The 27,333-nt window shown below is 41.8% G+C and overlaps 1 protein-coding gene across 4 annotated transcripts in view; it reads left to right on the top strand.

The window, feature by feature from the left end:
- The window catches only part of AXIN2 (axin 2), a 50,568-nt gene extending 40,149 nt beyond the window's left edge, over window positions 1-10,419 (top strand). For all 4 annotated transcript variants that reach the window (XR_013229510.1, XM_077328387.1, XM_077328388.1 and 1 more), the window contains one exon: window positions 8,527-10,419. Coding sequence is in view for 3 of the 4 variants with exons in the window: in XM_077328387.1 (XP_077184502.1) it covers window positions 8,527-8,653 (127 nt within the window). In the remaining variant the exon portion in view is untranslated. The remainder of the gene's footprint in view (window positions 1-8,526) is intronic.
- Window positions 10,420-27,333: the final 16,914 nt, after the last annotated feature.

Genomic DNA, 27,333 nt, shown 5'->3' with positions numbered 1-27,333 from the left:
CCTGTTCTAATGCACACTTAATAAGCATATCTTTGAAGCCATTGTTTTGATTTAACCCACGAGGATGTCCTTAAATGGTTGCTTCTCCAAAATTCTTTACTGAATGAGTCAGTTTGTGACTTACGGACCTCAAGTTTCTTTTGGTCATCACTCAATAGGACGATAATCATTTCAGGTCATGCGTGCCTTTCTCTCACTCACTCTCTCTGTGTGTCTTACGTGGTCATTTAGTATGGCTGGAGTTTTTCTGTCTCTTACACTCATTGCACCTGGCTCATGTTGGGTGATCTTAACATGCCAGGTTTTAAAAAAAACCCACAGCAATAAAGCCAAGATTGTGTGGGTGCCAGACTTAGAAGGGGCAAGCAGGAGGGAGAGGGAAAGGAAAACGTTTTTCCACTAAAAATGTGTTTCAGTGGAGGACTCACTTCAGCAAGCAAATAAAGCAAATGTGTTTTGAAAGAAGTAATGGGGAAAAGATTAATTTGTGGTCCTCATCTTCTACATTAATTTATTTGCTTTATTTATAACCTGTCTTTCTTCCCAATGGGGACCCAAAATAGCTTGCATCGTTCTCCTCTACTCCATTTTATCCTCACAACGACACTGTATAGGTAGATTCAGGTGGGTAGTTGTGTTGGTCTGAAGCAGCAGAACAAATTTAGAGTCCAGCAGCACCTTTGAGACTAAGTTTTAATCAAGGGATGAGCTTTCGTGTGCATGCACGCTTCCTCAGATACCGTGTCATGGAATGGAAGTAATTGGTTCAAACTTATAGGTAGAGTGTGAGAGTAAATTAACATACAACATAATGAAAATGGTCAATAGATGGAATCTGTTAATTTACTCTCACACTCTACCTATAAGTTTGAACCGATTACTTCCATTCTGTGACATTGTATCTGAGGAAGCTTTGTTGGTCTTAAAGGAGCCACTGGACTCTAGATTTGTTCTCCTGCGTAGATAGGTTAATCTGAGAGTATGTGACTGGTTTAGGGATTGATGGCAGAGTGGGTTTCCTAGATCCTAGTCTGACACCCATGCTGGCCTTTTTGCACTTCTCCCTGTGAACCCAGGCTGTAGTTAGGGGGAAAGGTCAAGGTACATGTGCCCACCCCACTCCTAGAAAATGATGGCAGAATTGGAGATCAACAGAGAAGTTATTGTTTATATATGGGCTTGTGCTCTCGGAAAAGGGAGATAAACTGAGCAGAAAGGCAACTGTTGTGCTTCAGGTTAGGCATTGTTTCATTTTCCCCTGTGACTTGCTAGTTTGAAGGATTCTAGAAAGAAGTATCAAAGATTGGGTTTAAATCAGCAAAGGATTCCACAGAGGTTCCTCTGGAAGTGATAAAAATGGCTTCAAAATGGAAGTGATCCCATCTCCTGCCCCCTCCCTGCTACCTCCCTACACCTTGATTTAGATTAGTTGTCTCTTTGATATCCTCCTAAATACAGTTGTTTCAAATCCTCTTGCAGGGCATACATACCAAAGCGAAACTAATACTTGAGTAAATGTGTAGCCAGTGAGTATATTTTTTTTTATAGAGGAAACTGAAAAGGGATGGAGTAGGGTTCCTTTGTCACGTACATGAAAACAGTGGTTGCGTTCTAACTTGCAGTAATACCTCCCAGGTTTTGCTTTTGTTTTTTAATTTGGCAAGGTATTTGGCTTTAGTTTAGTGTTTCGTTTTTGTTTTCCATACATCAGGAGTATTTTTTGTCCTGGTAACTGCATGGTAAAAGACCTTGAATGAGGAGAGGGTGAGAGACAAGCATGGGTGCAAGGAGGGTGTGTGTGTGTGTGTGTGTGTGTGAGTGGGGGGTGGGTGGAAATAGCAGACAAGCAGGCTCCCTAAATGCTGACTCTCGGAATGGAAGGCATTCATTTGTGCATATGCAATTAAGCAGCCTGAGAAGGAAGAATGCTGGAAGGGGGGATAAAAGGAACCTTTAATCAAGAAGCTGAACGGTTTAATTCAGGATAATAAAGGGGTCCTCGCTGTTTGACACAAGAGGGGAAGGGGCACTTTTTTGTCTGCATGAACATTGGCTTCATGATCTAAGCATCTAGAGCCAAAGAAAGGGAAAGCAGGACGCTGCTGCTTGACCTTTCGGTGTCAAATATTGCAATCTAAGCCAGGATTGCTCATTACACTGGGGGCCGCTAGGAAATGGCTGAGAATAAAAGTTACAGAGATTGTTGTTGCATTCAAAGTGGGCATTCCGTTTTAGAAAGTGGCTGCATTTTGGAACTTTGTTATAAATAGGAGATATTTCCAGCTATATAACTTTTTTAAAAAGCCACTTTATGGGAGTTAAATTGTAGGAGTTAGTTTCCCAAAGTTTACTCATGACGGTAGATCCAAAATGATGGGTTTTGCTTTGAATTTTTATTTCCTTAAATTGAATGCTTGGCTCTGTGCTCCTGCTGCCAACATCTATAAATGGTTTGACAAACTGTTCCAGAGGTGCCCCCTCTTTTATTAATTGGTGCATTCTAGTTGCTTACTCTTTCTTTTGATTTTCTAAGTGCTTTCTCCTTACATGATGCCTGGCTGTATGCCCCTGTATGTGTTGGTGTCTGTCCATCCTGAAGGAGCGCTATTGACAGCCATGTACATGCAGGCCACTATGAGTTCTGGAGATTTCTTATGGCATGGCATGGTGACAATGCACTGCAATCGGTCCTGTCCTTGTGGCATTGTCTTGGACTCTATTTAAAATATAATACATGCAAACAAATGGCATCAATAATGCTAGATGTCAAATTTATAATAAAGTCAAGACTGAGAAAGGATCAGACAGTAATATAAACAGAGAGGTAACATTCAGGCATTTCGATTAAGCTGGAGCTTGTTCCTGGTGTCTCAATGTAGGCTACAGTTTCTTGAAACGATGAGTTTGTTAATGAGCATGAACGTGGTTTATTTCGGGACACACGGTCTCCTTTACATTGAGCCAGTTTGGTGTTGTGGTTAGGAGTGCGGACTTCTACTCTGGTGTGCCGGATTCGATTCTGCACTCCCCCACATGCAGCCAGTTGGGTGACCTTGGCACTGCTAAAACTGTTCTGACCGAGCAGTGATATTAGGGCTCTCTCAGCCTCACCCACCTCACAGGGTGTCTGTTCTGGGGAGAGGAAAGGGAAGGCGACTGTAAGCTGCATTGAGACTCTGGGTAGAGAAAAGCGGAATATAAGGACCAACTCTTCTTCTTCTTCTTCTTCTTCTTCTCCTTCTTCTTCTTCTTCTTCTCCTTCTCCTTCTTCTCCTTCTCCTTCTTCTTCTTCTCCTTCTCCTTCTCCTTCTTCTTCTTCTTCTCCTTCTTCTCCTTCTTCTTCTTCTTCTTCTTCTTCTTCTTCTTCTTCTTCTTCTTCTTCTTCTTCTTCTTCTTCTTCTTCTTCTTCTTCTTCACGCGGTGTGACTTAAACTATCCCAGACAAGTAAATGTCCAATCTTTGCTTAAATACCTCCAAGGAAGAATAACCCACAACATCGCCAGGGAACCCATTCCACAATTGAACTGCCCTTTATTGTTCAAAGGCTTTCCTAATATCCCATTGTTGTCTTATGAGTCCTGTCCTCCACTGCCAACTGAAATAACACCCTTTCCACCTTTAAATGACAGCCATTCAAATACTCAGAGAAATCATATCACTATTCAACTTCTTCTCCATTCCCTGTCCCTGCAGTCTTACTTCATAAGGCTGTCTCCAAACTCTAGTAATCCTTGTTGCTGTCTTTTGTACCTGTTAGAAATTTTAGAGCATTATTAAATATTTAGAACATTAAACATTTAGAACATTTCCTTTCTGTAAGAAGATCATCAGAACTGAATGTAATACCCCAAATAGCATCTGGCAAGTGCAATATGCAGTGGTACAATGGCATTTTGTGCCCTAGATGTTATGCATCTCCAAACACCCTAAACTACAGAGTTTCCTTAAAGAAACATTGGCTCTTGATCCATTCCAATCCAGCTTTCAACCTGGCCATGGAGTGGAGATGGCTCTGGTTGTCCTCACGGATGATCTTTGCAAGTTGTTGAATCTAGGTGGTTTGGTACTGCTGTTGTTATTAGACCTGACAGCAGCATTTGACGCAGTCTATCATGTGTTATTAGCCCACAAGACAGCTGATGTGGGATTCGTGAGGCCCTTTAAATGTCTTCAATCCTTCCTCCAAGGTTGGGGACAGAGGGTGATGCTTCAAAAAAGAACCTCCCAGCGGCAGGCCATAGTGTGCCAGATTCTGCAGGAAGCTATTCTCTTCCCAATGTAATTTAACATCTTCATGTTCCCTCTTGCCCAACTGATCCCGAGTTTCAGTCTGGGGTGTCATAAATATGGCAATGATATCCAACTATATCTGATGATGATGGCCATCCATCCAGGCTGACTTAAGCAGAGTTGGCTGAAGTTAAATCCAGCTAAGATGAAGGCCCTCTGGCTGGGACATCATGCCCCAGATGAGGAGTTCCAACATGTGATGGAATCTAACTAATAACTTCTGCATGAGTTTGGGTGTGACACCGAATGCATCCTTATTTTTGGAGGCCCTGGTCACAAACATTTTCCAACAGGCATTGTACTATCTCTGCCAGTTGTGGCAACTGACACCTTATCAATTAGCATCCAACCTAGCCACCATGATCCATGCAATGGTCACCTCTAGGTCAGATTACCGTAAATTTCTCTCTACCCCTGAAGCTTCTCCAGGAACTCCAACTGATCCAGAATGTGGCTGCAAGGGTCATGACTGGGGCCCAGTGGATAGACCATATTCAGCCTTTGCTCTCCTAGCTACACTGGCTCCAGATTGGGGACCAGATTAGATGCAATGTATAGGTTCTTACCTTTAAATCCCTAGCCAGTCTGGGACCTTTGTATCTGCAGGACCACCTCTGTCATTATGTCCTCCCCCCCGGACATTATACTTGAGCAAGAAATACCTGCTCAGGGTCCCTGACCATAAGGAAATTTAACTGGCCTCAACCAGAGCCAGGGGGACCCTGGCTCTGGCCTGGTGTAATGCTCAGTCTAATGATATCAGTGCCCTGCAGTACCTTTGACAGTTCCATGTGGCTTGGAAGACAGAGCTATTCCACCAGGCCTATGGTTGAAGCCAGAAGTAACATCAGAAATGAGTGGCGCCTCTGCTCAATCCCACCCGGCTAAAAACTTGCACTGTGGTTCTGAATGTCCTTCCCCCAACAACAACAACAAAAGTCAATTTTATTTTTTTTAATTAATATGTATAATTTAAATTTATTATAGAACTGTTTTTAATTGTTATTAATTTAGAGAGCTTTACAGAAATTTCTTATTATATCAGTGCGCAGTATGCCCTGTGTTTTTGAAGACAGGGTGGAATGTAAATCCCAAAATGAATAAATAAGATGGAATTTTCTATCTTGGCCACCACATCACACATGCTATTCATACTCAATTTGTAGTCTACCAAAGATCCAAGATTCTATTTACACATTACTACTCAGAAGTCTATCCCCCATCCAGTATATTTAAATATTTTTACTAACCAGATGCAAAACTTTACATTTAGCTCTATTAAATCACATCTTGTTCACATTTTTCCAATGTATCCAAGTCTGCTTTAGTGTGTTGCCCATCAGTGACTGCAATTGATTCTCCAGGGACAATGGGGGGGGGGGAACGCTAGCAGAGAGAACCTCCCAGTGGCAGGCCTTGACATGTGGAATCTCATAGGAAGCTATTCTCTCTCTGATGTTATTTAACAGCTACAAGTGTCCCCTCGCCCAGTTAGTCTGATGTTTCAGGGTTGGGTGTTACCAATATATGGATGACACCCAGCTAAATCTGTTGCTGGATGGCCACCCATCTTCACTCTCAGATTCTTTGACTAGCATAGTCGACTGGTTCAAGCAGAGATGGCTGAAGTTGGATCCAGCTAAGACAGAGGTCCTTTAGCTGGGTCGACATGCTCCAGGTGAATCAGTGCTACTCCTGGCTCTTGATGGGATCCAACTAACACCAAGAACCTAGGTGTGATCCTAGATGCCTCCCTGTCCCTATCACGAATGCTGTACACCAGGCATTGTAACATCTTTGTCAGGTGTGTCGATTAGCACCTTACCTGTTGGCATCGACCTAACCACAGTGATCCATGCAATGGTCTACTTCCAGTATAGATTACTCACTCTATGCAAGCCTATCCTCGTACTTGCTCCAGAAACTTCAACTGATGATACAAAATATAACAGTGCAGATCCTAAGTGGGATCTAGTGGAGAGTCCATATATAAGCAGTGCTCTCCCAGCTGCATTTGTGCCTGCTTGAAGATCAGATCAGATTCAAGGTTTTGGTTATCATCTTTACAGCCCTAAACGGTCAAGAACCATTGTGCCTGCAATACTGCCTCTCCCATTATGTTCTCCCAGGAGTGTTACTGTCAAATTATCAAAACCTACTTAGGGTCCCTGGCCCTATAGAAAGAAATAAAACTGGTCTCAGCCAGGGCCAGGGCCTTTTTGGCCCCTTCACAGCCTCATCTAGATTGCTATTAAATATTTTAAAAAATATTTAAAATATTAAAAAGCACTAGGTAAAAAAATGAGTCCTGTGGCACCCCATTAGATACTACCCTTGTATTAGGTGAGAAGCCATTAAGTACCACTATTTGGGCATGATTATCTGACCAATTTCTTATGTACCTACCCATCTTAAAATCTGATCCACAGCTCTTCAGCTTGCAAATCAAAACATCCTGGAGAATATTATCAATTTTTTTGTCAGAGTGAGACCAGAGATTTCATAGAATCATAGAATCATAGAGTTGGAAGGGGCCATACAGGCCATCTAGTCCAACCCCCTGCTCAACGCAGGATCAGCCCTAAGCATCCTAAAGCATTTCCTAGTTCTAACTACAATTTGTCATAATATCTGAAGGTCAGTACTGGAACCAATTAGGGTTTGTTTCTTTTCCACATGCTGGGATGCTAAACCACAAATTAATGATAGACTGAAGACTTCCTAAAGCAGGAAGCCTTCATTTGTGGTGCATGAGAGAAAGAAGGAAAAAGAAGGCTAAGGACGTTATCAAAAGCCAGGTTCCTGGTTATCACTTATTCCAATTTGTGCATGACATCTGAATGACTAATAGGGTTGCCAACTCTGAGCTGGAAATTCCTGGAGACTGGGGGGTAGACCCTGAAAAGGCTTAAGCTGGGGGAAAGAGGGACTTCACTAGGATACAATGCCATAGAGCAGGGGTAGTCAACCTATGATCCTCCAGATGTCCATGCACTGCAGTTCCCATGAGCCCCTGCCAGCGTTTGCTGGCAGGGTTTCATGGGAATTGTAGTCCATGAACATCTGGAGGACCACAGGTTGACTACCTCTGCCATAGAGTCTACCCTCTAAAGCGGTTATTTTCTCATAGATAACTGATCTCTGTAGCCTGGAGATAATTTGTAATTCTGGGAGACCTCCATATCCCATCTGGAGATTGGCAACACAAAGATCTGAACTAATTTTGTGATGGCCTGTGTCATTCTAAAGTATATTTCTGCCTCTGAAAGGGTTGCCTATTATTAAAGGTGGATGTCCTGATCCACTTCTCTTGCATCTGTTTAAACATAAGCCCTGAAAAGGGTAGTTTTCTTTTCCCCATACAAAGTCAAGATCTTTTAAAACCAACCTACTTACAACTAGCTCAGGTAGTTTTTATGAAAGCATTTTCTTTTAATCCCTGCCTGTATATTTCTTATGACTGGACCAGACAGAAAAACTGTGTCTTACAATTTTTCTGTCACCTTCCTTGACTATCCAGTGCTTATTTATAATGCTGAGGGTTCTGTCAGACCATATACTCTTTCGTTGCCATCTTTGTTAGCAGATCACTCTGAAAGTGCCCTAGAAGGAAATGCTATGTTCACCTTCACCAGCCACCTTTTGCTATACCTGCCCATGGATTACGTAGTTCTTATAATCTTTGCTAAGGGGCTGGAGCACATCATGAAGGTGAGAAATAGCTCTCAATGGCAAGTGTTTCTGAGATATAAAAGAACTACTTAATGTTATTCTCTGCCATCACATTCTCATACAACATTCCAGCAGCTGCCATGAACATGGAACGGGAAAACTGTAATGTGATATAGTAGAAATATGCATGGTAAATAGATTATGAGCAAAGGTTGCTTAACAAGGGCCACTTTTAGCAATATCTCCATGAGAAGTGTACCATTACCTATACTCATTTTTCTTGAGGAAGATTCATATAGTTAGCAAACACCATGATGGAATAGCTAATTCCACCATTGGATGAAAAGAGGCTTTATGCTATGATGGTGTATTGTTCTGATGTGTCACGACTAAGTAGCAAGGCAATGCTATGACATCCTCAATAGCCAAGGCTTATAATATGATACTGTGTGGCAAAATTTTCCATATTTGGCTTTTGAATACAAAAAAATGGCAGTATGGGCTTTAGTATTTCCATTGTACATGGGCTTTTATTAATTATCTGTTGGTCTTATTGATTTCAGGTATTACTTCAAAAAGGCAAGTGATGAATTTGACTGTGGTGCTGTTTTCGAAGAAATCTGGGATGACAATGCCATTCTGCCCATGTACGAAGGAAGGATCCTTGGAAAAGTTGAAAGGATTGACTAACTGGCTGGCTGACAGTGTTTGTGTATGTGTGTGTAAAGAACCATAAGCTAAAGATGCCAGCTGTTGGACAGGCCATGAAACAAAGGTTTTGAAGGAAGGCTTGAACCAATGAAGAAACAGCAACAAAACTAAATGGAAGTCTACGAAGACTTTACCGAATCAGCCTTAGCAATTTTTGAAAATGGTATTCAGGCTGGGTACTGAGACATTAAGAACCCTGAACTATTTATTAAAAACATGACCACTTCTTGGTTATTAAAGATGCCTATGATGTTGAGAGACTTCCATACATAATATATGGTTTCTGGGGGAACCCAGTCCTACAGACTCAGAGAACTGTATGTAGCTAACTTTACAGTAATCCTTACTGATATTTATTGAACAGTCTCCCCCCCCCCCCTTCAAGTCCATTTTATGGACATGCTGCTTGAAAAAATGGAGAAAAGAGGGGATGTGACGTAGAGAGAGGGGTGGGTTTGTATTTTATTTTTACATTATTTCTACTATCTAAAGAATTTGGATTATTATTAAAAAATACCTGCATTTCTAAAACAAACTGGAATTATAAGGTGCCCAACTTTTCCTCACACTTTTTATTTCTTGAGAGAGACAAAGAAAGTGAGAGTGGGAGAGAGAAAGAATGAAATACTAATAGAGAGTGGTACATTTAAATCAATGCTGCTCTGATTTTCAGTCCTTGTGCAGACCTAACCTTCCCAGTCTTCGTTTATGGTGAACAGATAAGCAAAACACCCCCATAGTCTCGAACATATCCCCCACCTTCTTCCTCTGTTACCTTTTTGAATTTAACAGTAGTGCAATGTTATATCTGTAAAAGTCTAAACACCAACTTTGGTTAGCAGTAGGAGAGTTTGACACCCCGCTGCTTACTCTGGTTACAAGTTCTGGTTTGAGACTTATAGTAGCTAATGTTAATGCTGGTTCAGGAGTAAGGTGCAAACAGAGGAGGGAAAAATTCAGATTTAACAGCAGAGGATAGCAAAATAGCTTGCAAACATGTATAATTTTCTAACCATGGTTAGGAGATTAAGAATGTTATGACTACATTGGCCTTAACCTTGGATTCATGAGTCAATATGACAAGAGTTAGTGGATGTTGTTGGTATCGTAAGAACATACCTTTGCCATGCTGCATACCAATCCTAGACATTGTGTCCAATGCCTGTCAATAGTATTCACTTGCTGGATTACAGCTAAAATGTAAAAAGTGCTATAAAATATCACACATGTTCCCTACTCTAATTGCACCCTTTGTGTGTAGTGGGCTAATGCAACACACAACACTTTGCCCTTGACCTGGTATTTTATTTCTACATTTTATGTTTGTTGATGATGTATTCTGTTTGCCATGTTACATTTCTTTTGTATAATGTGTCTGTATATAGTGTAGAAAATATATATGGTGAGGAGAAAAATACCCATTAATACATTATCTCTCATGTGTGTTTAAAAAAACACTTCAGTCAGTACAGTACCTGTGCCTGCATGGTGTTACTATGCCATGATTCACCCTGTGTTCAGGGTCCAAGCTCTCCCTTGTTTGTTTAAGGGATTTATGTATAAAAATATTTTATGCTTTTTTACTACAAGTCTTGTACTTATGACTCTTGACATGACATTTGTTCTACTTATACTGTAAATTATGCATTATTAAGAGGTTCATTTAAAGAAAAAATTACTTGGTACAATAATTATTGTAATTAAGAGATGTAGCCTTTATTAAAATTTTATATTTTTCAAATTTATATTATTTTGGTTTGGTTTGATTTCAATCTAGAAGTCTTTTTGTATCCCCTAAATCGGATTGCTTACCTAGGATTGTTATGTATCTTTAATTTATATTGGGAGAAATTTTTGGTTAGGCAGGCAGAAATCAGTACAATGAACTAAATTTTCATGAGTCATGGGGAGTGTTTAATTGATGATTAACAATTAAATATTTTACAGTAATATTTTATTAGAAATTTTATAATACAATCAAAAGAAGAAAGGCAAAGAGGCTTTTGATCTTATATATGATGGTTATAAATCAAACTGACATGTTAGTAATACACATTGAAAACCAATTTTCTATACTTTATTTTTTCCTTTTAGTTCTCAAACCCATAAATCATCATTTCATTTTTGTTCAAATTACACAGGAAGTCTACAGAAGGTTTAAAAGTTACTTTCTAGTTAAAGTAGTAAATTTGGACATTTCTACCCATTCTACCTTCTTTTTCAGCCACCCAGCCATTCTCCATCTCATCTAGTTTTATATCATGTTTCCTTTGTTCCTTGAAGCTGATATTGTAGATCTTGTGAATCTTGTTTTTGAGTCTCCTCCATTTCTTCTTAAAGTTATATTGAAGTTATTTTGCCTTTTGCATAGAATCTTCTAAGTCCCTAATCTTTATTTCCAGATTGAAAATACTACTAATGCCACAATAATCCCATCTCTAATCATCAGATTATTATGGTAGATCACGAATTGTCAGAATTCTCTCTCAGTTCCACTAGCTTAAAATTATCTAGTGCCCTTCCCAAGTATTTGTTTACAACCACAGTATTGCTTTCCATATTGTTGTTTTAAGAATAAAAGTGTGATAATTCTGGAGTCCTTGTCCAAATTCCTTAATAATCTTTTGCTTTAGATCATTTCACTTTTCATTTCTAAAAATCCTTTTATATTCCTTTGTAATCCATCAAACATTTCTTAAAGCAGAACTACTGGAATCAGTTTTGACTGACCCATTAAATGCTTTTTAGCCTTCTCAGCCATCAGGCTTTGTAATTTGTGGAACCTATACTGGTGGTGTATAAAGTCCACAAACCTAGAAAGAAAAAGTAAAAAAAAAAAAAATCAGTCCAAATCCAAATGCGGTAAGAGTTTGTTTCAAATCATTCCCACAGTCCAGTAATTCAGCCATGAAATAACCACTCTTCTGTTGTTAAGCACTTCGTTGATAAAATGATTTCCAAAGCAACAGAACTTCTATAGGTCTTCTCTTAATTTGGAACTCCAGGAATGTAGACAAAAGCTTTTCCTAGCAACTCAGTGTATCTTCCTTATCCCAACTGCACATTCGTTAATCAGAAAAAAAAACTTGAAGGATAATTTTAGGGAAGTCCAATCAGAACACAATTAAATAAACTCTCATTAGAAAAAATGAGTCCCAAAACATACATTCTTTACACTTCTATAGCATCTGTAAAATGGAGCTCTTCCACCAGGTCTGTGGTTGAGGCCGGGTTAGTAAGATCAATGCCCCCCCCCCCCCCGCCTCAGGCTCTGCTATAACATCGAGCACAACCCCTTGTTGAACGACCGTGGAAGAAGGGACTAACTGCTCCAGTATGAACCTGTGCTCCAATTGAGATTGTCACAAAACCTTGTCCTGAGTATCTCATCTCTGAAGTCCATACATGTGCTGCAGTTCACTCTTCTTTGGCTTTGGTATCTAGTTTTGAAACAGTCTCCCAGAGAGAAGAGCTGTTTTTTAATACTCAGTTTTTCACTATCCAAAGGAGTCCCAAAGGGGCTCACAAAAACCTTTTTTCTCCCCACAACAGGCACCTGTGAGGTTGGTGGGGCTGAGAGAGCCCTAACAGAACTGCTCTGTGAGAACATCTCTAAGAGAACTGTGACTAGCCCAAGGTCCCGCAGCTGAGTGCCTGTGCAGGAGTAGGGAAGCAAACCCAGTTCTCCAGATTAGAGTCCACCTCTATTAGCCACAACATGATAAGATCAGGAGAGTAAGTAGAACATTTATTGATTTATGAGTTGTGATTTCATTTAAGATGCCTATGATGTTGAGAGACTTCCATACAGTTTGGTGTAGTGGTTAGGAGTGCGGACTTCTAATCTGGCATGCCAGGTTCGATTCTGCACTCCCCCACATGCAGCCAGCTGGGTGACCTTGGGCTCGCCACGGTGCTGATAAAATTGTTCTGACCAGGCAGTGATATCAGCGCTGTCTCAGCCTCACCCACCCCACAGGGTGTCTGTTGTGGGGAGAGGGGAATGGGAAGGCAACTGTAAGCCACTTTGAGCCTCCTTCGGGTAGGGAAAAGCGGCATATAAGAACCAACTCTTCTTCTTCTTCTTCTTAATCATGGTCCATGGTCCAACCACGTGATGCAGCTTCCAGTTTGCTATTACATTTTAAAATGTGGGAAATGTGGCTGTTTTGCTACTGAAACATTCAGCAAAATGTTGCCTTCTAGCATTTTTGGCTTCTGTTTATTATGATCCTGCAAATGGATTCTCTGCAAATGGTGAAGGTACTCAAATTCTGGTGGACTATACCATTTGTTTGGCCAGTTGAATTGAAGCTTCCCCCCTCTATTTGAGCTGCATGTTTATGGTACAACTGCATGCAAGATTCTTTCATTGTCAATAATGCTTTACTATGTTTCTGCATTTGTAAGCTGCCTTGAGTCACCATGGAAAGCTAGCATAGAACTCTTTTAATATTATCTAGCAGCCAACAATAAGCAGAACTTGTATTTCATACAAGTAAAGGTAAAGGTATCCCCTGTGCAAACACCAAGTCATGTCTGACCCTTGGGGTGATGCCCTCTAGCGTTTTCATGGCAGACTCAATACGGGGTGGTTTGCCATTGCCTTCCCCAGTCATTACCGTTTACCCCCCCCCAGCAAGCTCATTTTACCGACCTCGGAAGGATGGAAAGCTGAGTTAACCTCAAGACGGCTGCTGGGATTGATCTCCCAGCCTCATGGGCAGACAGCTTCAGACAGCATTTCTGCTGCCTTACCACCCTGCGCCACAAGAGGCTCTTGTATTTCATATAGGTTCCTAAATATTTAGTAGCATAGCTGTTGGAACAAAGGAAAGGAAATAGTTTTACGTGAGTCTGAGCTCCTCTGCAAATTAAGCCTTTCAAGGTATATGTCAAATATGCCAAGTAACTGTCAAAGTCAAAATTTCTGGATGGTAAATGGAGAACTGAACAAATCTGACTGGTATCCAATTTCATGTCATCAGACCAAGATCTGGGATCGGAGTTACTGCAGGGAGAAAAAAATAGCATTTCCCTAGCCTGTGATGTTACAACAGAAGTTCAGTTACCCTTTTACCCTCAAAGGGGTACTGCCAAACACAAAAATTTCTTGAAATAGTGTCCGACTTCTGGAAAGGAGCTAAAGAATTTTTCTCACAGATATAAAATCTAGAGATTGGCACCCTGGGAAATCTATACTTTCCAAGTAGTAGCTAGAGAAGAATACAGATATGTGTTACAACATTTCTTGGTTGTGTTCTGGCCAATCATGTCAGTGGGGTTTCTGTCAGCGGCATATTTGGCCATCAGGGTATAAGTGATATGTGTGAGTATTTCTGACCATTGCTAATGCTTTCAGTGTGAAGGGTGGCATAGGAAATCAACATTTACTGACAATATTTACTCTTCTTCTGGTTATTCATGTATCTCCTAAAATGCTTAAAATGTCTGTTTTATTCATGTTTAAGTATTTGGGTGCCTGTGTTCTAGCTCTCTGATGCCTGATGCCTCTCTCTGTAGCTGCTCGCCCAACCCTTTAGACCAGGGATAGTCAAACTGCGGCCCTCCAGATGTCCATGAACTACAATTCCCAGGAGCCCCTGCCAGTGAATGCTGGCAGGGGCTTCTGGGAATTGTAGTTCATGGACATCTGGAGGGCCGCAGTTTGACTACCCCTGCTTTAGACCATGTCCCGGGACCGACCAGCTGCAGCTTCCTCATTCTTTCCTCATTCTTCCCCCTTTTTTGCCATCATCCAGAGAGTGCTGCTGCATCTGAAATTATTTTACACGTGAGAGACCTCATTCCAAACATCAGAAGAAATTCACACCTAGCGTACAGGGCTCAATATTGAATTCTCAGTTTAAAACAAAGCTGCAGGTGGTTTCCCACATCTAAATGGATAGTTGTCTTTATTAAGCACCGTTTCAAGTTCATCGGTTCACCTTAATTGATGAGCTGGACATAACAGATGGGTAGGCAGACTTCAGTACCATGGGAGGGAAAAGAAAGTTATTTTTCTTCTCATTCTACCATCAAAGGTTAGGAACTTAGCACTGCACAGTGTTATTATTTTTTCTTCTTCTGCTATTAAAATGAATCACACTGAGTCTAATTCTTCTTGGAAAGATGAATGTGTCTGAGTCAGTTTGAAGCCATTCACAGCCATACATGCCTTTGCATCTTCATACATCAGGGTCCCCAAATGCTCCCCTCTCCCTTTTCTGTTTTTTTCCTCCTTTTCCTCTCCTCTCTCCTCTCTTTTTTCTACCGTGCCCCCCCCCATGTCTGTAGAAACAAAAAACTAAAAATTCTTCAAATACATGGCAGGCTGTTTAGTGGAGATAAAAGGGTGTTTGAATAGTCCTTTGAAAATGAATGTGAAGTGAAAAAGACTTCTGTTTGGATTACAAGTAAGTCATAGTGATCATTAAATGCCATCTTAATGTGTCACTTTTCAGTAATTGTACTACTTTGGCAACATCAGATGTTTTGGTCCCGATCCGGCACTTTGAAAGCAACAGCACAAACTGAGTTAACCAAAAATTGTGTAGGTAACTCCCATTGGTTTTCTGTTCGTAGCACCTGGTGGCCACCAAAACAACTTGGAGTAGTTCTTGCATGTCTAGCTTACTTGAAAAAGGGTGTGTGTACAGATCTCATAACTGAAAAAATGGGGGGGAGGGATTGGCAAAAATATTCAAGAGATTCAAAACTAGAATGATTTCTAAGATTGACAACTGCTAGCTCAGATTCCTTTTCAAGATATACATTTCTGATTGATTTATTTATACCTCACTCTTCTCCTCAGTGATAAAGCAAAGCCGTTTACATAATCTGTCTTCCTCTTCCATTTTATTCTCACACTAACAATTTTGTGAGGCAAGTCTGATGAGCCTTTTTCAACCTTTTGACTGTGGAGGAACCCCTGAAACATTCTTCAGGCTTCAAGGTACTCTAAAAGTGGCTATGCTGCCTTACCACATACTCCAGAAGTGACAGGTCATGACCCACTTAGGGTTGCCAACCTCCAGGTGACAGCTGGGGACCTCCCAGAAGTGCTTCCCTCTGGCTGTCCCATGCAATTTTACCACTTCCCCACATGTTGGTTAGAAACACTAACTTTTTTCAGTCACTGGAAGGTTAAGAGGCCCTGGCAAACTTCCTCACTGTACCGAGGGGCAGAGAGCCAGGGACGCCTTACCTCCATCTGCAGAGACTGTTGGGGTCGGTTAGGCGATCTGGAGGCACCAGGGGTGGGGGAAGAAGGGAGAAGCAGATGCAGGCATTTTTCCTAAAGGGGGAAAAACAACAATGGATAAAAGGGGACTCCCTCCTTGCAAATGGGCTTCAGATCCATGAGAAGACATGGTTACCATTGTGGTACTTTACTGGTTTCTGTTTTCAAACCCCTGGAAATGCAGAGGGGGGGAAGTCAAGGGGGAGGCTTGTGGCAGTGCCTAACTTTTTGGGACCCCTGGCAGGCAGCCCTCAAGGGACAAAACAAGGCTTCAGGTAGAGAGATTAAATGAAATGCCTTTTCATGTAAAGTTCTGCTCAAGGAGATTCATGTCTTTTATTAAGTGACCAAGTAGCCATTGGGTAGTACTACTGTTTCTGAAACAAAATAAGAGTTGTATGGTGTCTCCATACCCTCCATCCTAGATCTGAAGAGTACTTTTATTTATTTTATTTTTTAAATTTATAATTGGTTTTATATACCACCGTTCCCAGGTGGGCTCAACGCAGTTTACAATAATAAAAAGATAAAAACACAATAAAATCCCATAACATCCCTTAATAAATACTATTGCAACTACTAAGGCAGCAGGCAAAAAAAAATCTAAGTGTCTCACCCCCTTGTCCAGCCAGGGGCCAACCTTCCTACTGTTCTATTGGTGATCAGATCCATCACGTGTTATCAGATATTATCAGAGGGGGATCCTAGACCAAATATCTGGACCCAGCCCTGGCCTCAACCATATTCCTGGTGGAAAAGCTCCATCTTGCAGGCCCTGGGGAAAGCTAACAACTCCGGCAGGGCCTTTAGCTCTTCTGGGAACTCATTCCAGCAGGTTGGGGCCAGGACCAAAAAGGCCCTGGGCTTGGTCGAGGCCAAGCGAACGTCCCAAGGGCCTGGGACTACCAGTAGATTCATACCAGCAAGAGTGAAGAGCCCTGGGGAGGGGGCATAAGCAACCAAGCGGTCCCGCAGATAAGCAGGACCCAGACTGCATATAGCCTTGAAGGTCAATACCAAAACCTTTAACTTGACCCAGAAACAGACTGGTAACCAGTGCAGATATTGGAGCACTGGCTGAAGATGGGCCCTTCATGGTGTCTTAGTGAGAATCCTGGCAGCTGCATTCTGCACCAGCTGTAACTTCCGGATCAAAGACAAGGATAGGCCTGCATAGAGCAAGTTACAGAAGTCTGTATTCTTGAATTCAGCAATAGGTAAGAAGCAAGATATAAACATGGCAACTATGTAACACCTGGAATATTTTTCAACTATGTGAACACAGGGAACGAGGAAGAGGAAACACTGGCACCTGTTCCCTTTCTTTTTACTAGGGTAAAGACCACATTTCACACTGTGTTCCAACTAGACTGAAACAACCTTACAAAACACAGAGCAAAAGCACGGAAGCTCTCCATGGTAGCAATAGTTACAGTAAGTAGCTTTAGACTATGGCCTGGATATTTATCACTTTCTACGGATAAGCCATTTTAGAATGCATTCCTCCACTTAGTGTAGTATTATACAATCTCAGCCAAATAACAAATCCTGTGAGAAGATTTACAAAGGATAAATAAAGGGAAGCAAATGTCTACTTTTGTAAAGGAATTAAATGAGACACCTTTAGAGGCTATCAGAATTTATTCTACCAAAATTTTTCGTGAGTCAGAAATCACTTCATCTGAGGCATGAAGAATACATTGATTAGGTTAATATGATTATATTCACAACAACGAAAAAGGGTGGGGAGATAGTATAAAAAGAGGCTGGGTCTACACACTAATTTGCTACTCCATCCCCCTGCTATGTCGCACTAATTCCTCAGCTCATGACACAGCTCAGAGTCTCATTGCATAACTTTCAGTTGAATGTGTGAATTCCCTGTAGTGAACAAGCACCATGTTCAATATCCAGCATCCACAGCTAACATGCCTGGAGGGTATGATCTGCATGGCTGTTTAATGTAATCCTGATGCTCAATATTGGTGACTTGTTGACAGCATTGTTAATAATGCTGGAAAAGAAAACTCATTTCAGGGCACCAGAGAATGTCTTGACTCTTAATGGATTTGTGACAGACAGCACTTTGAAAGACAGGTTCCAATTGCTGAAGTCACAGCAACAGGAAGTGAAGGCTTCAGAATATTCACTAGGCTGAGAGAGCCAGGGCGACAGGCTGCTCTGAGCACTCTGAATGGCCTGCAACAGTTGAGAGGGAATTAATATATTCTAGCTGTGTGCTGAGAGAGAGACAGTCTGACTGGAGTCTATTCTGGTTCTGAATCTGACAGAACCTGCGTTCTGTACTTCACTGACTAAGGAGAATAGCTACAGAGATGAGTTTTCTACTGACAGCTAATCCACACAGCACCTGAAAGGGGAAATTTGGTGGTATTTCCTCAGGCTAGTGTGTGTGAGAAAGTGCTTGTCATGCCTGCACCTCTGGCACCTCTAGCACACCATTAGGGGGCATGCTGAGATCTGGGCTGCCCTCAGATGAAGACCCCAGGTTGGGCATGTCTGCAGAGGGTCTGCAGGAGGCAGAGGTGGAGTTGACCTTTGAGGATTCATCTGGGCATCAGGACCAGTCAGACTTGAAAGATGACAAACTGCCAGATCCCAGGCAAGGGCCAACTCAGCCCTTCTTGCCAGCCGTACTGGGGCCCACTTCACCAGGGGTGTCTAAACGGATGACTCACCAGAGTGATGGAGGCTGCAAAGGCATGGCAATCTGTCAGTTTGCTGGCAAAGTGCAAGGTTGGCAGCTCACTTTCAAAGTAGATGGCACACAGCTGAAGGCCTTTCCTCTGATGAGGGCTGAACCCAGCTGCAAACAATCTGCAACATTTTTAAAAGGCAGCTATGTGAGTTGGGGGATGAGAGGGTGCAGGATGGCACAGCAAAAGGCACATAAGTCAGAAAGGAGCATTGTACCATGGCAGGATCGAAAATGATCTTGGTAGCCATTTAACAGACCCTCATTCAGACTCCATGGTAATGTCAAGTAGCATTACCATTACCTTTTTAAGGCTGAAGATGAATGATATCAGCAAGGCTCAATGTAGGGCAGCAGTAGGCATGGACATGATGTCTTGAATGGCTACTGTACTGCTCCCAGGAGAAGGCAATGCCAAACCACTTCTGCCAAGGAAATCTGAACATAGCCAAATGATTGAAATGAATTATAGTGCCAGAGAGTGAGACCCCCAAGTCTGAAGACACTCAATATGATACTGGAGAAGAGTGTCGAAGTTCTTCAGCTTGATCTGGTCCTGATGACACATTTAGATCAAAGCTGCAAGGAAGTCCAAGTGCTGATATGGCCAGCATAGAAAGAAGGGGTCCTTGTTTCACAAGATTACATACTATTGGAACATGGAATGTCAGAAGCATGTACAAAAGGAAGCTGAATATTATTAAAGTTGAAATGAAGCATGCCTAACTTGACAACCTTGGAATAAGTGACCTAAAATTTAGGAAATGAGTTTACATGCAAGAATGGAATTATTTTGACACTCAAAAAGAGCATAGCTAAGTATGTTATAGGCTATAATCCAATCAGAGACTTGATTATATCTGTCATAAGTGGGCATATCATTCAAACATATGCATAAACCTCTGATGCAAAAGAAGACATAGAGGAATCCTATGGAAAATTGGCATTTGACACAATATCAAGAAAAATGTATCATTAATCATTCATGACTGGAATGCTAGAGCCTGCAATCACTCGATTGCAGTTTGGTCTGAAAACACATAATAAAGCAGAACTTACTGAGTTCTGTGAAGAAAATTCCCTGTTCATCACCAACATATGCTTTATGCAGCATAAACACAGGCTTTACACATGGACATCACCACCTGGACAATAGCAGAACTAAATTGATTGCATACTAGGAAACAGAAGATTGAGAAGTGTTGTCTAGTCAGCCAGAATACTTCCAGGAGCAGATTGTGGGATGCATCAGGAATTATTATTTTAGACTCTGTGGGTTAAGCTCAAGAAGTTGAACAAAACAGCAGTGAAAACAAGGTATGACCTTGATGGTATTTCAAAGAAATACCAGATCAATGTGAGCAGTAGTTTCAGTGCACTTAACCAGAGTGAACGTGAACCTAAGGAACTCTGGAATGAGATTAAAGACACAGTCAAAAATGAGGCAGCAAAAATATCCCTAAAGTTGTTAAGAAGAAAAGATCCAAGTGGCTTTCAGAGGAAGTGATGAGTATTGCTACAGAAAGTAGCAGGATAAAATCTTTAGGCATTAAACAAGAGACAAGATGGATGAACTCAGTATTTCAGTGTCAAGCTAGAAAGGACAAGGAAAGGTATCGTAACCAAAAATGTCAACAAGTGGGAGAACTTAACAAAGGGAAAAAAAGAGACCTCTTCAAAAACATTTGAGAAATCCCTGACAAATTCACGGCTAATGTGAGTTCTCACGAATAGCCAGGGAAGATTTCTCATTGAGACAACTGAGATGAAAGATAGATGGAAAGATTACATGAAACTCAGTAAAGCAAAGATTTTACATTGGAAGAAAAGTTGCTACAAATACAATATACAATGGAGCCGGAACCCTTAGAAAGTGAGATATGGTGAATATTGGTGAGTTAGCAACTGGTAATGCACCAGGTGAAGATGATGTGCCCATTGAAGATGATGTGCCCATAAGGCTGCAGGAAAGTCTTAACAGCACTTTATCAAGAAGTTTGGATTACAATTGTGGCCAACAGATAGCAAATGATCAATGTATATATCAATTTACAAAAATATAAGAAGGACGGTCTAATAATTAAACCAAACAGAAAGAAAAAGACCTATTGAATGGCAATACAATAGATATATTCATAAAAGAAAGAAAAGTGTCCTTTTTGTAGTTTTCCTTATCTGTTTATTCTGTAGGACTTCTGTCAAAACGGAATCCAGGTAATATCCATTTTCAGTGAGATTCTTTCTTCAGTGACAAGTCCTCTGAGTCTTCAGTATTTTTATAGGTAAGAATTTAAACCTTACATATAGTAATAATATAATACTGGCCACAAGTTCACATAGGTATAGGGATACTGGTCTGTATTGTTGTAAATATCAATTTACAACAAGGGAAATGCCAAATAATGTTACAACTATTGAACCATTGTATTAGTTTATCGTAAAAGCAAAATTTTACTTAAGATTCTACAAAAGAGAATAGAACCATACATGGAAAGAGAAATACTGAATTAACAGGTGGAATTTAGGAAAGGCAATCAAATAGCAAACATCAGATGGATCACAGATAGTTCAAGAGAATACCAAAAAGAAGTATACTTCTGCTTCACTGGCTACAAGACTGCTTTTGATAGCATACCATTCAGAGATTTGGAACACCTTAAGAAAAATGGGTGTACCACAACAACTAATCATTTTAATGTGGAATCTTCACAACGAACAAAAAGTTACAGTGAAAACTGTGTTTGGAGAAACAGAATGGTTCAAATTAGGAGAGGGAGTAGGACAAGGATGTGTTTTACGTCCATATTTTTTTAACTTCTAGGGTTGGGCACCCAAAACAGCTGGTCTCTCCTGGCGCAGTGAGCATCGTGCTGTGTGTGTGTGGGGGTGCGGGTGTCAGCGTGCTGGCAGGCACACGCACACAGGCACCTGTGTGTGTGCGCCCACTGGTGCACTGACACCAGCGCGTCCCCTCCCTCCCTCCATAGTGCGGCGCTCGCTGCACCAGGAAAGACCAGCTGCTTCGGGCGCCGAAGCGCCCAACCCTAGTCACAAGAGTAGTGCAGCTGGCCTTCTATCATGCCAAGCCAAACGACTAGCACCCTACTTGGCACCAGAACACCTAGCCACAGTGATCCATGCAATGGTCGCCTCTAGACTGGACTTCCGCAACTCGTTCTACACAGGCCTGCCCTTATCCTTGATCCGGAAAATGCAATTGGTGCAGAATGCAGTGGCCAGGATTCTCACCAACACACTATGGAGATCTCATGTCCGGTCTACACTTCAACGACTCAACTGGTTCCCAATTGAATTCCAGATCAGGCTTAAGGTGTTGGTTCTTACCTTCAAGGCCATATGCAGTCGGGCCCAGTATACCTGAGGGACCGTCTCTCTGCCTATACCCCCAAATGAAGAAGAAGAAGAAGAGTTGGTTCTTATATGCCGCTTTTCCCTACCCGAAGGAGGCTCAAAGCGGCTTACATTCGCCTTCTCATTCCTCTCATTATGCTCTGCCACTGCCAACTGGCTGGTGATCTCTGGCCCCAAACAAGCACATCAGTCCACAATGAAGGCCAGAGCTTTTTCCGTCCAGGCCCCCACCTGGTGGAACGAACTCCCTGAAGAGATCAGGGCCCTGCCTGAACTCCCACAGTTCCACAGGGCCTGCAAAAGGGAGCTCCTCCACCAGGCATTTGCCTGAGATCGACCACAGGTCCCCCTCAGACATTCCCTCCATGGCCTGAACCAGTCTGGCCTCTCTAGGGGTTTTAGCTAAGTTTCTGTTCTTGTTATATTGTTGTTGGTGTTGTGCTGTTTGGAACCACTGTTGGATTGTTATTGTTGTATTTGACTATGTTGGCTGTTGATTCGTTCCATGTATCCCCCTATGATGTTGTATGTAAACCGGCCTGTGCCATATAGAAGGGCGGTATAGAAATAAAATGAAATAAAATAAAATAATGGGGGGGGGATTGTGTGCATACCTGGGTCACTGCCAGTTGAAACTCAGAAGAGATGTCTCCAACACTCTAACACTCTAGGGTTTCACCAAGGGACAGGTGAAATTCTAGAGTGTCACTTCCAGTTTTTAATTGGAAATAGGGTTGCCAGCCTCCAGGTGAGGCCTGGAGGTCTCCAGGAATTACAATTGATCTCCAGACTGCATAGATAAATTCCCTGGATGAAATGGCTGATATGAAGTACTAGGGTACTTCCTCTCACTAAAACCCTCATTTGCTGGAAATACATAAGATTAGGACTGGAAAGAGCAGCCTATATGAATGTCTATCGTCATAGTTGTTCTTTCAGATTTCTTTGGCACAGCTCATTCTTAGAATTGCTTCAGATGCAATTATGACTTGATGCCATTTATGTACATAGGTAGGTCCTTGTATCCTAACACTTTGGTCAGCAAAGTGTGAAGCCTTCTTCCTGCCTCAAAACCATCACTCCATTTCAAGCAAATCTTTCCCCAGAGGCACTTAAATTGGAGTAAGACTCCATCTGGAGGAAAACTTCAAACTTTGCTGAGTGAAGTTGGGGGGTACAAAACAATTTCTCCATGAATGTGCAGAGTGCCTTTCCCTCACCATAGCAACTGATGCCTGTTTTCACATTCATTATAATCCCCCCCAATTTTTTTTTTACATTCTAGCCTACCTTTCTCACCTAGCATCAAGGAGGATAACACAGTGAAGCAAAGCCCAGTAGCACCTGTAAGACCAACACAGAGGGCCATTCCGCACCGGGATCCATGTTGCAAATTGTTTGCGGGATGAAAAATCGCCATTTTAAATAGTGGAATTCGTAGTTATGCATACCTGCCTTTGTAGTGGAATCCAGTTGCGTTTCTATCGTTTCCCACAGGGTTCTGGTCTTGGCAAAAATCACTAGAAAGGAAGCGCTATTGCTGAGCTGTGTCCCGCCCCTGGCCGTCAAGCAGCCAATGGGCGGCCGTTATCATGCTCCCAAACAGCCCCTTTCCCTTTAAGGAAGGTTTTTTAAAAAATAACAAAACACACACCCGTTGCAACGAATCTGCGTTGATTTGTTGCAATGGAGAGACCCATCCAGCTAGCAGGTGGTGTTTGAGCTGCCGGTTCATCGTTGCCACGCTCCCCCCGAGTGAAAAAAAAAATCCCCCCCCCCTCACGGGCTCGATTTTTGCGGATCGGTTTCAGGAGTGTTGCAGATTGTCAACGACGTTGTGCATAACGGCAAAACTGTAGTGATTTCAATTAGTAATCATTGTGCTATTTTGGACGAATGCGGAACGGCCCAGAATCATTCAGGGCATGAGTTTTCGAGTGCAAGCACTCTCAGGTGCTTGCACTTGAAAGCTCACTCCCTAAATAAATCTTTGTTGGCCTTAAAGATGCTACTGGACTCTGATTTTATTGTACTACTTCAGACCAACATGGCTACCCATTTGAATCTACAGTGAAGCAAGGCTTTCTTCCACAGCAGATTGCAGGATTCCTGTGTAGGTTTCTATAGTCCCTCTTTCTGAGAATGAGAGTATTCTGCTTACCCATTACTGTAGCATTGGGGGAACAGAGGGAAAGAAATCTTTGTACTTCTGTGCCATTGCTAAACCATGTGCCAATTTCTCTGTATCTGACTATTTCTCTTTTTTCCCATTATAATCCCCGAACAGAGGAAAAATGCATACTTCAGAAGAGTAGAGTAAGATTTGATTTTGCCAGGTGTGCCTGGATCAAGGAGCTGATGCACATACACATCAGTTGCTCAGTTTATGTGCTGAAAGTGAAAGAAGCTATTTAAGACGTGTTTTAACCTGTCTATCTCCAGCTAAGGATTCAAAGCTACTTACAATAATTTTTACAAATAATATAAATTACAATAAATTACAGCTACCATTGCATACACATTGCCTAGTTGGAGATTGTGTGGTTAGGTAAGCAGAGAATTCCCAACATTATGTGACTGGCCATAATATTTATTTTAAAAAGAAAATAGGCATCTATTTGTGCCTCCCTTTTATGTTCAATAGGGACCCAAAGCAACTTAAAATTAGGGAGATGCCCCAGGGGGGTGGGGATCAGTACTTTTCAGATACGAGGTTTTCTGATTCAGTATGACATGACTCAAATGAATCACTCATTTGGTATATTGATTTGAGTTTGGCCAATTCAGGAAACTCAAACTGATTCAGCGGAAACAGTCACCAAACAGCTGATCCTACTGCAAAGAGAAGCCTCTCCATGGATCAGCTGTCTGGTGGTCCTACCCCCCACCTCCATACCCTTTCCAGGCAGTGGAGAGCTTGGTATTTGCGGCCTGGGAAGGGTCTGTCAAAGCTACCCCCAGACCCCTCCCAGGCAGCAGAGATCAAACTCTCTGCTGTCTGGGAAGGGTCAACAAGGTAGCTCTTCTCTACCAGATCCTCACCCCACACCCTCCCTAGGAAGGGTATATGAGACATTTAAAGAGCTGTCCCCATCCAGACCCTTCTCAGTCAGTGGAGAAAAAGTTCTCAGCTACTTGGAAAGGGTCTACTGAGGCAATTAAAGAACCACCAAACAGCTTATCCTCAGAGGGTGGGTGGGTGGGCCTCGCCTCGCCTCGCCTCCCCTGGCTGTTGAAAGCAGAATCTCCACAGCCTAGGAAGGGTAGGGGGCATTTAAAGACCATGCCAAACAGCTAATCCTCAGAATCAGGTGTTTGGCAGGGTCCTTCTCAATGCCCAAATCTTGAACCAGCTAAATCAAGCCTGGGTCAGTTCAGGCTTCTGTCATTCGGCTGGTTGAGACTGGTGGGATGTTTGATTTGGCTAGAATAAGCCTAAAAAGTAAACAAATCAGCATTGATTTGAATATTTTCAGGCCTGAGTCAAATTGCCCATCCCTACTTACCATATCAGCTCTATTTTATCCTCATAATAACTACCATATGCAGGAGGTAAGGCTAAGAGTATATGACTAGTGTGCTAAAGAGTCATGTGGCATCTGAGAGACTAACAGATTTTCTGAGCATTCTTTGTCTGGTGAATATAGCTAGTCATGTTTGTAGGGGCAGATTAACACAACGAACTCACTAGAATTTGACACGTAAATTGATGTTCACTGGCTCTACAGAGCCTCCATAGATTAAGACTGAGCAAGACTTCTAAGTGACTTTTGATACCTTCTGGACCACCTATCTGAATTGGGAGGCACCTTTCTGTGATGGTTCCAGTCCTTACGTGGAAGGTAGGTTTCAATAGTTTGAAAGCCCAGTCGATTGCTATGGGATTGCTGTTCAGGTTCTTGGCCTCTGGCCTCTGCAGCCTTGCAAGGTTCCATCTTGTTTTCTATGCTCTTTAACAACTGTTGTACACCTCTTGAACTCTATGGGTGCTCTTGGACCCAGGCTGACTGGTGAATAAGTAGGTAGCAGCTGTGGTCAGCAGTACCTTTTATGAGTTTTTGCTTAATAGACAGCTGCAGCCTCTCCTGGGCAGAAAAGATCTAGCTGGAGTTGTGCATGCCCTGGTTTCATCAATGAGATTATTGCAATGTATTCTATGTGGGCTGTTCTTGAAGTGTTCAGAAACTTCAATAGATCCAGAATTCTGCAGCCAGGATGTTTACTGGAATGAATCATAGGAACTATATATTTCCCATGTACACTGGCTTCGAAATTGCTATATGATTTGGCACAAACATACCTGAAGGAATACACAGTCTTTTACATACCCACTCAGCTATTACAGTCATCTTCAGAGGCATTCAGATGCCTCACCTTTTGAGATTAGGTGGGTGGCAACTTGGGGAAGGTCTTTCTCACTGATGGCACGAAACATTCTGGAATACTCTCCCCCAAGGAGATTCATTGCTCCCCTTCTGTTGCTGTCTCCTACCAGTGGATGAAGACTTTTTCTCCCATTTGGCATCATCTGATTGATCTCTCCTTCCTTCCATGCTTTTGTATGTATTTCAGCTGTTTTGCATGTATTTTAACTGTTTCTAATGCTTTTATAAGTTGTTTTAATTATATATTTTAGGAGGGGTGTGGTTTTTAATGGTTTTATAATATAATTTTATCATGCATGGTACAAATGGTTAGCCACCTCAGTAGCTCTAGTAAGGGGAGTAAGGTGGGGTACAAATTTTGTAAAGAAATAACATGAATTTATAAAAAGAGTCCCAAGGTTGTTGGAAGAGTAATAAATATGGCATACAATTAAACCTACAAATCTCAGTTGCTGAAACATGAACCCATGCTATGCTGGATGCAGATTAGAAGATCATACTGGCAGCAGGTGGTTTGTGAGGAAATGTGCATCTTTCTTGAAATAACAAACTGGAGAATTCAGAAGCAATCTAGGCTCTCGCAGTGCACAAGACAAATGTTGAAGGTAAGACATCCCAATGGGTCTTCTTTGTTTTGTAAATAAAATAATATATCAAATCTTATCAACTAGAAGCAGTGAATTACAGAAAAGAAGAGCTAATGGCATATGCTCCTTATAAAAAGATACAGAGGCAAAAGAGAAGAAGGCGGTCAACAGAGATTATCCCAGATTATTAAAAGAATGGGGAGTATGAATATTTTAAGGAGGGTTTTTTTTTTAAACTCAGGAAACTTTTTGTGGATTCTGGGATATGGTGATAACAAGCCCAAACTGGTCTTGATGTAGACTCAAGGAAGTTTTCAGTAATAAGAAACTGGAGGGGGTTATTTGCATGCTGGGGA

This window comes from Paroedura picta, chromosome 3 (genome assembly GCF_049243985.1).
Source record: "Paroedura picta isolate Pp20150507F chromosome 3, Ppicta_v3.0, whole genome shotgun sequence".
NCBI classification, from domain to species: domain Eukaryota; kingdom Metazoa; phylum Chordata; class Lepidosauria; order Squamata; family Gekkonidae; genus Paroedura; species Paroedura picta.
The sequence above is the reverse complement of the archived record's forward strand: the minus strand, read 5'-3'. Positions and strand labels throughout refer to the sequence as shown.